We start from the raw sequence: 12,724 nt of genomic DNA, 5'->3' as shown, positions 1-12,724 counted from the left end.
ATAAACCTATTTCTAGTGCTAATATCCTTGTCCAAAAAAACCCAAAAACAAAGCAAAAAACTTTCAGGGATCTTCACTTCTTGTTTCCATTTGGTAATTACAGCGTATTACTGATCTTGGCAAGAGTATTTTTTACTTGCACTGAAGTCCAGTTCTGTTAACATGAAGGCAACAGGAGATTTTTCCTAGACAGGACCCTTAAATAAAGATTCCAGGACTGCACTTAAATGCTGAAATGCATATCTAAACCAGTCAAATGAGTAATTCCATGGTTTTTATTTTATTTTTTTGAAGTGGATGAGAATCACAACAGCTTCTCTTAGTCTGCATCGGATGCAGATAATACAAAAGGAACAAATGACAAACAAAGAGTTCTATGCAATGTCTAACACTGTCAATCAGCCTCTATCACAAATCACATCTATTGCATTAGCATTTCATTCTGAGCTTGTCTACCATCCTCACTTTAAAACAAGAAAACTTGAATACTTCATACGTTGTGCAAGCAGAATTTTAAATACTTTACTATTAACTTTGTAGAAGACACATGATGAAGTGATTCCAATGCACTGTGTTGAAAATTTACCTCCTACTGTTACTTTCACTGCATCTTTCATGCCTGAATATATTTACTGAAGTAGAACACAGATTAAAATAAAATTACTGTGGAAGAGAAAAATACAAAACATCCAGGAGTTGGACTCAATGATCCTTATGGGTCCCTTCCAAGCTTGGGATATTCTGTGATTCTATAATTGTGATCTTCTAGAACAACAAAAAGCATAAACACCCTCAGTACCTACGAATTGTTTCAAGAGCAGTTTAAGCACAAAAAGTTACCAATAATTCTACACCTGAGCTATTATACCACACAATGTGTTAAACAGTATTTCTGGAGGAGACTAACCTAATCTGCTGTTGTTCAGTATTAAAAGTGCACTATTGGTTTGCTGAGCTACTCATTAACCAGCAGCATCGTCACTTTTTATGTAGCTTCACATACCTCAAAATCACAGAGCAGATCCTGGAAGGCAGTGGAATTTGGAATAATGGAGGTCTCATGCCCGCTGTCAACAGTTCCCACCAAGGAAAAAGTCAGATGGAGTATGTGACTGTTCAGAAGAGATCGTTTCTTCTTTAACAGCATCGCCAGCAACTAAAATGAGCAAACAGATAAGGAACCCTATGACAACGCAGGCATATTTTCTAAGAATAACAAAGCATGGGTGAAATGGCTGTATCCCTTTTAAGAAGGTGCATAAAGTACCTCTAGTACTTGATAGTTTTGATGAAAAAGCTTGAAAATGGCATTAATGCTGGTTAAAAACAAAAACAGAAAGAAAAAAACAAACAAAAAAACCCGAGAATGTACCCAGCACACCGTCCAGCTTGTGAAACAGCTTCTGTTCTCCATGGTAGAAGGTAGTACGACACAGTCTACATCAGGCTAAATGGAATCAAATGTTTCAACATAACTACTGATCTCTAGCATTAAAAGGGTTGTAAATTTGCAGCCCAAATTGCAGGCTCATTTTCAGTTTCAATAAAATCATCAGAATCGGAAAATTCATTGGTCACCTGAAGATGCATATATGTGTGTGTGTGTGTGTGTGTGTATGTGTGTGTGTGTGTGAGTGTGTGTATTTAAAGTCATATGATTCTTTTGCATAAGTGATTATGCTCAGCGGAGAATTAAGAAGCTTGAAAATGACCAGTATCACTAATAATATTGTGGTCTACGCAATCATCTCAAAATAATAATTCTAGGAGCCTGCTTGTTTGGTTCCCCTCATGTGTGCAAGTCCTCTCTTGCTGGCAGACCACTGATAAAGCAGCTTCTATCCTTGTAGCAACAGGCTCATGTTAACAGTACTAAGTACCATTTATGTTCGTAGCAACAGGCTCACATTATGACAGAGTTAAGTGACGTAAGTTGTGGTCTTCCTTGCTGTATTAAGGAAGAGTGTTTCAGCAGAACAATTAAACTGGCAAATCCGCTTAGAAAAATTTTCCACCTCGCTCTTCAGAAGCTATCCAACTAACTAGTCTCTGTTACAGCCAAGAGCTTGGTAAACCCAAGGGCACAAATTAAGGTCACTGCAACCTAACAAGGAATCCCCATGGGAACTGCCAGCAGAGACACTGAAATTCAACAAATCCAGTCTGTTTTAATGTAATTCTTACATACCTGATAACCTCTGATTCTTTCCATTTCCTTGCTGGCTAGTGGATTGCTCTTTACCACACAGACTAAAGCCTTCACAGCTGCATATAGTCCCTCTACATCTGATGCCATGGCCACAAGTCCCAGAATAGCAGCAGCTCCACCAATGTACTGCAGAGTAGTGGCAACAGGCTTGGGGACAAATGTTCTTACTCCTGAGCAAAGGTGGTAAAAATAATTAAAATCAAGTCTTAGAGGAAATCACTGGGAAATCATGTAAGTAATTTGCACTTTAGCACTGCTTGATTTAATAAAAGAATATCACTAGGTGAATTTTTGACACCTCACAAGAGGAGGTGATAGAAATTTTGCACTGGAAAATAGTTAATGAACTAAAAGCAAGTATTTCCATGTGAACATACTCATATGAAGTGGGGGGAAAAAACATTCCATGCCACTAAAACAAAAAAAAAAAAGATGCCATTACAATATAAAAGCGTAAAATAAATTTAATGATGCACCATAAACACCACATTGATCGACACGTGATTCATCTTCGGATCTTCTGGCACTAAGTTCTTATCAACAATCCATTAACAATGTTTAAACTTCTTAATTCTTAATTACTCAACTCACCCAAGTATCCTATCAAAGCTGCACCAATGGAGCGTGCGGGCCCATTCAAGTGCCCTGCTGAGTTATGTAGCAGCTTCACAGGTGTGGCATTTTCATGAGAAGAAATTGCAAGCTTTAGAAAATGAAGAAAAAGAAATAAAGAGGATCAGAAGGGTTTAAACTTTTCTACAAGAGTCTGAACATAACCTGTGTATTTTTCTCCTGTGATAGAGTAATACAGAACAAAATTAAACTACACCATTGTCATTAGGATATTCTTTACTGTAGTATCCAGAGCTCAGGGAGGATTAATCTAAGTTAAAAGCAAAATCCCAATATATGGTCCTCTGTATAAATAATTTACTTAATGTAAAAATGTAAACCAATATTCAGATGTCCAAATGCACAGTCAGATAACTATGTTATCAGATTTCTTCATCTGAAATGGCATAAGTATTTCTCAACTATATCAGCTTAACTGTTTTTCTACAGGATTACAACTACTATCCACATTAAAAAGCAAAAATACCCCCATAAAGAAGCCAAGCTACATAGCTATTGGTAATTTCAAGAACAGGAATAAAATCTTCAGTCTTCCCTTCCCCCCTCCTATATTTTTTTTAAATGTTGAAGTAAGTACAGGCTACTCTTCTGATGTCTATTACTGTTCCTAGTTCTTGTGAGCAAACTGTCTTGAAAAGTCATACAAATAAACTCATCTTCCAATGTACCTGCTTGGCAATTGCTTTACTATCCAATTTGTTGTAAACCTTCCTTATTTTAGCCACTGTAAAAGAAGAAACTGAGAGTGCATAGAGACCGAAGGAGACCTTCTCTTCTGGTACTAATGATACTGGACATGGGTTGTTCCCTTCGCACTTGGAATCTTTGCCTAAAAACACAATGAAAAAAGAAAAAAGCATTGGTTTTCCACCCTTGTTTTGTTGTGGTTTTTCTTTTTTTTTCCCTCTTGCCACTCCACTGAAAACATTTACCATGAAAGCCAAAACCATGCATTTTCTGTATATCCTTTAATTCCATATCACTCTCTTCATGCTACTCCTTTCCTTGAAGATGGTGATGGTTTCTCATTGGAAGAGCTGGAAAGTATTGTGGTGCCCGTGGAGAAACCCAACACAAGGATAAGATAATTTGATGTTTCCTGATTTTAGTTAAACCATTTTAAAGCCCTATGATAGCCACATAAAGGAATTATCATCTTCCAACAGCATACTAACATGAGTGAATAGGGAACTTAACTGCACAGAAAGACAGGGAGCTTTATAGAATAGAAAGATCTCACTGGTGACAGCTCATCTTACCAGAGCTACTGTCAAATCCACTGCCCAAATTAGTAAAGACAGGGCTACAGAAACACATTTCTAAAAAGGTTATTTTTACCTTTTTTACAGTCTATCTCCTTCCAGTCTCAAACAAGAATACTTAAAAATTGTAGTAAAATTTCTCAGATTTTTTTCCCAATACATGCTTTCAGACTATCTGCTGCATCACAGTCCCTCCCATCTGACTTCCCCCTGCTGCCCCCTTGGTTGATCTATTAATGTTTATAACAATTCCATTTCAAAATAGCTATGTTTAAAGCACTGTAAACAGCTGCCACCTGTTGTGTTTACAGTGCCTTTCAAGAAGGATGTTCCTACGAACAGCTTTTCCTTCTCTGCTACTGCCTATTCTGTTTTTCACACCTTTTCTGCCACTAGATTCAAATAACTCAGACCATTCTATTGACTACTATTTGAATTACTTACATGGTACATATACTGCTTGAAAGCTTCCAACGTAATTTGGTCCCAGCTCATAAATGGTGCTAACCCCTGGGGCAGGCAGAACTTCCTCCAGGAAATGCGTAGGGCCCAAGCGCCACACCAAGGATGAGAGCTGGCGCTGCGCAGGTGGTGTGCCAATATAGGCATAGACAGTGCTGACTACAGGAGGATTGGCAGAACCAGAGCCACTGGGACTGCTATGAATATAGTGAAGCTGTAAGGGAAAAAATTATAGCAAAGTTACTGAGAACATCCAGGTACCATGAAAAGAAAGTAGATAGCTTACAAATTTAGGGAAGCATTCTGCAAACCAAGGGACATAGCAATAGATTGATATGTAACATACGGTATTCTAACACTATATGGTAAAAATGAAAAGCATTATCCACAACATAAATGCAAAGATCAAAGTCTAGCATTTTTCAAATGACCAGGGTGTGCAGAGAAACAGTGAAAACACATTGAGTTCTGTAGTTAAAATGCAGGAGAGAAATTGTATCTTGCTTCTAAAAACATGGTGCATCATGACTGTCATTGTTTTGCTTGTTTTTTGGTTTTTTTTTTCAGAATCAGTACAACTACCTCATAACCTTGTGTCCTTTCCCTCTCCTTCTTTAATTTATTACACCATTTTATGCTGAAGTGGATGCATAATCAACTCAAATTGGTAAGTTTGTCAGACAGCAGTAAACAAGTGCATGGATAACATGCTGATACATATATAACAGTAGTAACGATCTTGCAGGCATTTTCCTCCTGCAGTGTAAAAATTCTATGACCAGCTATTGAATGTAGTCATGTATGGTCAAATATAATTAGCACATCAAGGCAACCAACGTAATAAGAAAAGTTAATGTAATGCTCTTTGCAGAAGCAGTAATAAACACAAAATTTAAAAGCTAAAATATCCTTCTACTTATAGCAGTACTGATTTACACCCCACAGTACTATTAGCTTACTCCCTCTTTAACACCCATGCCTGCCGGGCACCAAACACTCTTTCAATATCAGTTACAGGTAAGGACAGGGTTCCAAATGTTATTCCATGGTCTCTAGGAGTTGGCCTTCTAGTTTGTTCCAACTGTTAAGAAAACATGCACCATGCCTGCCTCCTTGCAGAACTGCTATTGCTTATCCATAAGAAAACTCATTATCTACTACTTAACAGATTTGAGGCTGGAAGCTGAGCAAAGATCTCTTTTTGTTAGGTTCCTCTTATTTTGCAAGCACAGAGAGAAAGAGATCACTCCAACCAATAAACGTGATTATTTCAAGATTTATTTTACCTTAACAGTGTTAACAAGCTGTCCATCAAGGTACAGTGCTGCTGTACTATTCTTCAGCATGCCTTTACTCATGACCAGAACCAGGTGATGCCACTGGCCTTCTGCAATGAGCTCGCCACAGCGAAAACGAGCACAACAAGGAAGAATTTCATAAAATGATGACTCTTCACTGAAATCATCAACTAAAAGGAAAGTTAGAGGGCAACAAGAAAAATGTTATTAGTTTGGCTTTTCGGCCATCAGAAGATGCAAAAATCTACAGTGATACATTAAAGCCAGAATGTCAGAAAACACAGATAAAATAACCAAAAAAACAACTAACATTATACAAATAAAGTAATACAGCTAACCAGATCAGAATGTTTTTAATATTTCCTTTAAAAACCCAAGCACAAGAACTGAAAGATTTAATTTGTGAAGAATTACTCAAAATATGTTATCACAATTGAAAGGACTGAACTTCTATGAGTACCTGCATCGTTTTGTTGCTTTCAATAATGTCTATCTGTTCTTCTGGCCCTAAAAATTCCTTAAGAAAATTCTCAGGATAATTTTAAACTTGAAAATTACATTTTACTTCTCTGATTTTCCCTTCTTATTACTAACTTCCTCAGGTTTCTCTCTAGAACTTTTTAATCTAACATACACCTTGAGAAGATATCCATACCTCTCATATGTCCTCCTGACACATTTCTCTTCTCTATGGGCTCCAGTGTGACTGTGCTGCAGCATGGTCCTTCAAAGAGGACATAGGGGAACCTATACTCTGATGCCTGGAGCACCTCTCTCCTCCTGCTCCAATCTTAGGGCCCAAGGGGCTGTTTCTCACAACCATTTTTCCTTCCTCTTCACTCCATGCAAGCTTTTTCCCCTTCTTATGTATCTGTATATTTCTGCCTTCAATTCTCAATAAATAGTTTATTATTATTATTACTTTCTCCTAAAATACATCCTTTGATTTCACACCAGAAAGTATGATCAATTTGCAGCACTCAGGTCCAATATTTTCTCCATCAGAATCACCAAAATCTCCCACTCTCTACTTGAAAGCCCAGAAAGGAAAAAAAGACAAAATTCTACACTGGAGAACATTTTAACAGAAAGCAGCAGTTCTTCAGATCCCTCTTCAGTCTTTCATGTTGCAGGAAAAGAAACTAATCCTCTTACTTCAATAACAATGTAAACAGAGAGAACCCTACCATCTTTAGAAATAGCACAATGAAAAGGAGAAAAGAAGAGTTCTTAGAACTAACTTCCAAATATACAAATAATCTTTATCTTTCCTCAACTTCTTTCACTCCAGCCAAACACCTCCAAGTGCAGCTCTCAGTCACAAAAAGAATCCCTACTAAAGCACTAAGTTTATTCTCACAATAGATTGTCAGCACTATCAGTCCCACACACTGGCAAGCCAGCTATCTCTGTTCTTCAGGTAACAACCTGCTCAGGACTTGACTGCACACCATCAACTACTATAAGCCATCATAAGGCAGCAGTCCACCAAAGCAAAGTATTCCATTCACTTAAAAAGGAATCTTTGCAGGCAGTTCAAATCCTCTCTGCCAAAGTCTTTTCAAACCCCAGTATGTTTTGAAGAGTTAGATATGAACTTACAAACTAAAAATACATACTTTACTGCTCCAATGCAGGCTAAAGCAACTACTAGGAACATAAAATTGGGCATATTCAGTCTAGAGAAGGCTCCAGGGAGGCTCCAGGCCTTCCAGTAATTAAAAGGGAGATTAAAAACAAGAGCGAGATAGACTTTTTACATGGACAGATAGTGACAGGATAACCGGGAACTGTTTTAAGCTCAAAGAAGGGAGATTTAGATCAAATACTAGTAGGCAGTTCTTTACTTAGAGGTGCCAAAAGAGGCTGCTCACAGAAGCTGTGGATGCCTTAACCCTGGAAGTGTACAAGGCCAGAATGGATGGGTCCTGAGCAGCCTGATCTGGTGGGCTGCAGCTCTGCCAGCAGTAGGGGGTTGGAAACAGATGGGCTTTAAGGTCCCTTCCAACCAGAGCCATTCTTTGACTATAAGAATTCAGCTTTACAAGAAAGAAAAGGCTGTCACTATCTTTCTAATTCCAGAGTTTTAGTTCTACCCTTGTACAGTGAGTCTCCAGCTCTCAAGTTTCAGGTTCTGAAAAACTTTTTCTTTGAGTTTCTACTTAGAGAAAATAATATGAAATTATGTGAATGTCTATTTACCATGAAGGTAAAGAATGTTCTATAACAGCCTGCTTTGGTTTTTGGAAATAATTACAATTGTGAAGAAAAAAACTTATTAGTGCTTATTATTCAAAATGAAAGATTAGAAGACTAAGACTGTGCTGGTTTGGTAAAGTACTAAGACTGAAATGCACAGAAAGCTGCTCCTCTACCCTCTGCTCATCTTCAGTCATTGGTGTGCCTGAACTGAACGTTTGGCTTGGAAGCTCTAAAGAAGGATAAAGCAGGAGACAGGAAATGGCTGAACCTGAGGCCTCTGGCCACAGTGACAGCTCTCACAAGCAAATTCAGCAACCTCATCAGCTTCACTTTGCTTTTTATAATACTTAATGTAATTCCTTTCTTGATCTCAGATGCCAAATGCACTTACAAACTCTTTCTGCAAACTGATCGCGTTATTAAAACACAAAGGAAATGATGGGCTGCCTTCAACTAGCCAGCCAGCAAAGCTGATGAAGCACCAAGTTTAGTCACGCACAATTCCTAAGTACAAAACATTTATCTAGACTAGATCTAGACAACCATAACTTTGCCAGGATTATCAGACAACATAACAACTCTTACCATAATTTTGAAGTAATTCTTCTTTAGTTGAAACAATTAGTGACCGGTCTTTTGCTGAGAGGACAATGGCAAGGCACACATAGTGCTGCTCTGAGGAGTTTGCACGCCGCACTACAGTAAGAAGTCTGACAGGATGATTATTAGGAGGAGTACTAAAATGTTCAATGCAAAACCAAGTTGAGTAGCTTAAACCGGATGGTGGTGGGAAAAATCGTTCACCTAAGAACAAAAAGAAAAACTCATTATATAGTTGGAATATCCACAACTTAGTACACCTACATGTTCCTATCCCATTTCTTTCCCAACTGCTCAGTTCCTCAGCTGAAATTAGTTTATGCCTTCTCATGTTTTTCCTTTGTGAACTTTGGTGCTGTTTTCACTTCTGACAGAAGCCTGCAGAAAAGTCTCACCAAGCGAGCTCAGAGGGACTTCTTTCAAAACCAGGCAAAGCAACAGCTGCACACTATTCTTACCCTAAAGAAAAAAATTAACTTCAAAGATGTGCTTGTTTAGAACAGCCAAGCTTCAGTTCCCTAAACAAAAGAGGGGATCCAACAGAGGGTTAATATCACTATAGTATACATTTTCCATAGGTGTGACTGAGTCAGATCCATCCAGTCTTCCTTGCCAAAGATCTCTGCCAGATACACTCAACCCTTTTTAGTTTCTACAGGTTCTCCCACAGAACAACAAGGAGTTCACAGAGTTCAATTGCTGTCTAACCCATCTTACTGCAAAAAAACTTGTGCTTTTTTTTTTTTTTTTTTTTTTTTTTTTTTTTTTTTTTTTTTTTTTTTAATAATAATACTTAAGATTTATTTTGATCACGTTCAGTTTCAGTTAGCCCCACAACATACCAGGTCACTGTAAGCTGAATAGCCTGCAGTAAGGGATGGGAAGCCTACATGTACGGGATGGGAAGCAATTTAGATGGGACTTTTATGATTATGTTTGTAACTACATCAGTAATACATCCAGGGAACAATTCAGCAGAGGTAAGCAACAAGAATGGCCTTAAAATCCACCCCACAGTTCCTATGCTCTGTCCAGTTAACACTGGTACCTACATTTGTTCTCAACTTTATGTTCTCCTGAGAGTCTTGTACTTTGAAGCAATCGCACATTTGCATTTTGTGCAGCTTTTTATTGTCTTAGGAGCAAAAGTAACAGCAACATAAAAATCAAGAAATGCAAAGCTCTCAATTGTGAGTGTGCAATATCTAACACCATAACATCACTTCATACCTGAACATCATCAGGTAAAAAACACTGTAAACCGTAATAGCCAGGTACTTACCAGTTCCAATTCCACTGACAACCGCGCCATCAATAAGTCCTGTTGTGACAGCATTATTGGTGGGTGCATTGTGGGGAGCCAAACTTGGCAAGAACAGACAGCTGTTAAACAGAAAATCAGCATTACACTAGAGTATACAAAAGCCAGGATAATCAAAGCTCAATACACAGTACTTATAACCTAGAAAAATACACCAAGAGTACATCATCGCTCTCTATTAATGCATGTACCACTTATCAGTTAAGGCTTCCCTTACAATCAATTGATTTAAGTGTACCTCCCAACACTGTGGTCTTTGAACATCTCAGCCCATTTTCAGTCTGCCTAAAGAATGGTCTACATGCAGTTAAGGAACACCTTTCTTACACTCCTGGCCTGAATTACAACAGCAATTTTAGATATTTAACCCTTAATACAGGACAAAATAAGTATTTTCATTTTTTTTCTATTCCATTGTGTCAAACATTGGTATTAAATACATGCTGAGAAGGGTGTCACGTTTTAGTCCTGTAAACAGCCACACTATCACAGTAGATGATCTTTACTTAGCAGGTGTTAAAATCAATTAAGAAAAAAAGCGAGAGATAATGGCATTATGTTCTAAAACACTGAAGGAGTTAATTGCTCCATCTCCTATTAATTATCATCTTTTTTCCAGTTACTTGGACTCCACATAGTTTTCTGCTTTACTTATGTTTCTTCTTTGCCTATTTCCTCATTTTTAAGTTCTTCAGCAACTTTAAGAAGGTTTCAGAGCATTTGGGCGGTGCGAAAGACACATGGAAATTCTAGAAACAGCTGTTTTTCTGCAGGGGTATGACAGTATCCCTTTGTTATAGAAGGCCCATGAAATACAAATCCAACAGTGTACTATAAACACTGTGATACATGTGGACTTGCACTTTTTTACCCAGCAAGCATTAGCTTCAACAACAATAGAATGGATGTCTGTGGCATGAAGCATTACTTTCTTTCCTTCAAAGGATTCATTTGTTGCCAGACTGCAAATAGTCCATTAAAAATTTCAGTCATTCCTTTGAAAGAAGAAAGTAACACTGCATTGTGCTCTGTGCTTTTTGAGAGCACTATGGTACCTTACCCGAACCCTTCAAGAGATGTGTCAAATTCAATGAAGGCAGGAGTGACTGATGAGCCATGAAGCCTGATATCATGGGGTGTTGTCATGGACACCAAGCACTTCACTCGCGTCAGGGGGACTGTGCTTCCTTCAGCTGGTTTGAGCAGGCTCCTACTGATCCGGTAGTGGCTATCTTCATGCAAACTGAAGACGCTGTCTGAACCCAGACCTTCCATTGAGGTAACCATGCTATCTGCAGTAAGACATCAATGCACAATACAGTATTGCAAAAAGAAAGCATTTTCAGGCTTTTTATTGGGTCTTTCCAGAGCAACAGCTGAATGATCAAGGACTGCCCACAAATTCAGCCTCTCCACTAGAAGATGAAGAGTTGGAAAGCACTGCTCTCAATAGAATCATAGAATCATTAGGGTTGGAAAAGACCCCTAAGATCATCCAGCCCAATTCCAAACCCATCCCCACTAACCATGTCCCTCAGTGACATATCTCCATGGTGCTTGAACACCTCCAGAAACAGTGACTCCAGCACATCCCTGGGCTGACTGTTCCAGTGCCTCACTGCTGTTTCCTAACATCCAACCAAATTACATAAGTGTTCAGCTGAGGCAAATCGATTAATATCTTTGCAAGATGGCACACAGATTTGGCTGTGGTATCAGAAACTGAGTGAACAACCCAGCTCATTACCTCACACCAGAGAAAATGCTCCTTTCGCATAACTCAGACACATTCCTATAATACAGATTAGTAGAAAGGAAAGAAACTGCTTCATCTTATACAGATGCAGTAGCTCTAACCTAAAAGCTTCAGAGCTCAAAATAAGCAGAGAAGCTCAGATTTGCTTTGTGACTGAACGTAGTAACCTGCAGCATACCTATGAACATAGTTCTGCTTCTCTTTCTTATTTAGTAATTTTTCAAATTCATATTTTCAATTTTCACTGTTTATTTTTCCCCCATCCTTTAGTAACACCCTATTAAACATAAATAAATAAAAGAATTCAGTGCCAGCCAAGAGAAAAGTTTACTCTTTCCCTTCTCTCTTTTCCAGTGCACATGACCTAATGACATAACACAAGTAGAATAAAATGCAATTACTTAATCTTGTGTCTCTAAAATTAAAAAGAAACCCAAGAGTTTTGTAGACATTGGAGAGAAGGTATTTAATGCTTGTAACTTAACACCATCCAGGATACTTTTAGGTTCTTTTCAAATAACTCAAGCATTAATACATGAACAATGCTTTACAACGCACTGTTTGATGACCCAATCAACATCCAGAAATAAAAATCACATGCTTTGGAAACTCACCAACAACATGTTTATACTACCACCCACTGAGACTTCCCTATACTACGTGAATGGCTGTTCCCAGGCTCTACAACTGATGAATAATAGGAGGGGCACATATGAAAGAGTGGTTCAGTTCAGCTAGAGAAATCCGCTGATATTAAATTCAAACAACCTGCTACAGACATTCAGCACAGTTCACCGGGCTGATTTATTAAATAGCTGGAAAACACATGCAAGTGTTTTAGTGTGAGAATTACAGCTGATGAGCCATTGCTCTATGAAGTATTCTATCAGGCAGACAGAACACAAAGAAATAATGAATGTTTTCACAGAATACATATCTAATATCAAGTAAGTATAGCAATTTAATTTGCCACCTTCCTGA

At 38.2% G+C, this 12,724-nt stretch overlaps 1 protein-coding gene across 8 annotated transcripts in view; it reads right to left on the bottom strand.

Moving 5' to 3' along the window:
• WDFY3 (WD repeat and FYVE domain containing 3) overlaps positions 1-12,724 on the bottom strand; it is a 127,761-nt gene that overhangs the window by 45,822 nt on the left and 69,215 nt on the right. For all 8 annotated transcript variants that reach the window (XM_015861632.2, XM_015861633.2, XM_015861631.2 and 5 more), the window contains 9 exons: positions 11,048-11,279; positions 9,949-10,049; positions 8,652-8,870; positions 5,853-6,034; positions 4,549-4,780; positions 3,511-3,671; positions 2,801-2,912; positions 2,189-2,379; positions 1,004-1,156 (listed from right to left, as the gene is read on the bottom strand). In XM_015861632.2, coding sequence (XP_015717118.1) covers positions 1,004-1,156; positions 2,189-2,379; positions 2,801-2,912; positions 3,511-3,671; positions 4,549-4,780; positions 5,853-6,034; positions 8,652-8,870; positions 9,949-10,049; positions 11,048-11,279 — 1,583 coding nt within the window. The remainder of the gene's footprint in view (positions 1-1,003; positions 1,157-2,188; positions 2,380-2,800; positions 2,913-3,510; positions 3,672-4,548; positions 4,781-5,852; positions 6,035-8,651; positions 8,871-9,948; positions 10,050-11,047; positions 11,280-12,724) is intronic.

This window comes from Coturnix japonica, chromosome 4, assembly GCF_001577835.2.
Source record: "Coturnix japonica isolate 7356 chromosome 4, Coturnix japonica 2.1, whole genome shotgun sequence".
Taxonomy (NCBI): domain Eukaryota; kingdom Metazoa; phylum Chordata; class Aves; order Galliformes; family Phasianidae; genus Coturnix; species Coturnix japonica.
The sequence above is the reverse complement of the archived record's forward strand: the minus strand, read 5'-3'. Positions and strand labels throughout refer to the sequence as shown.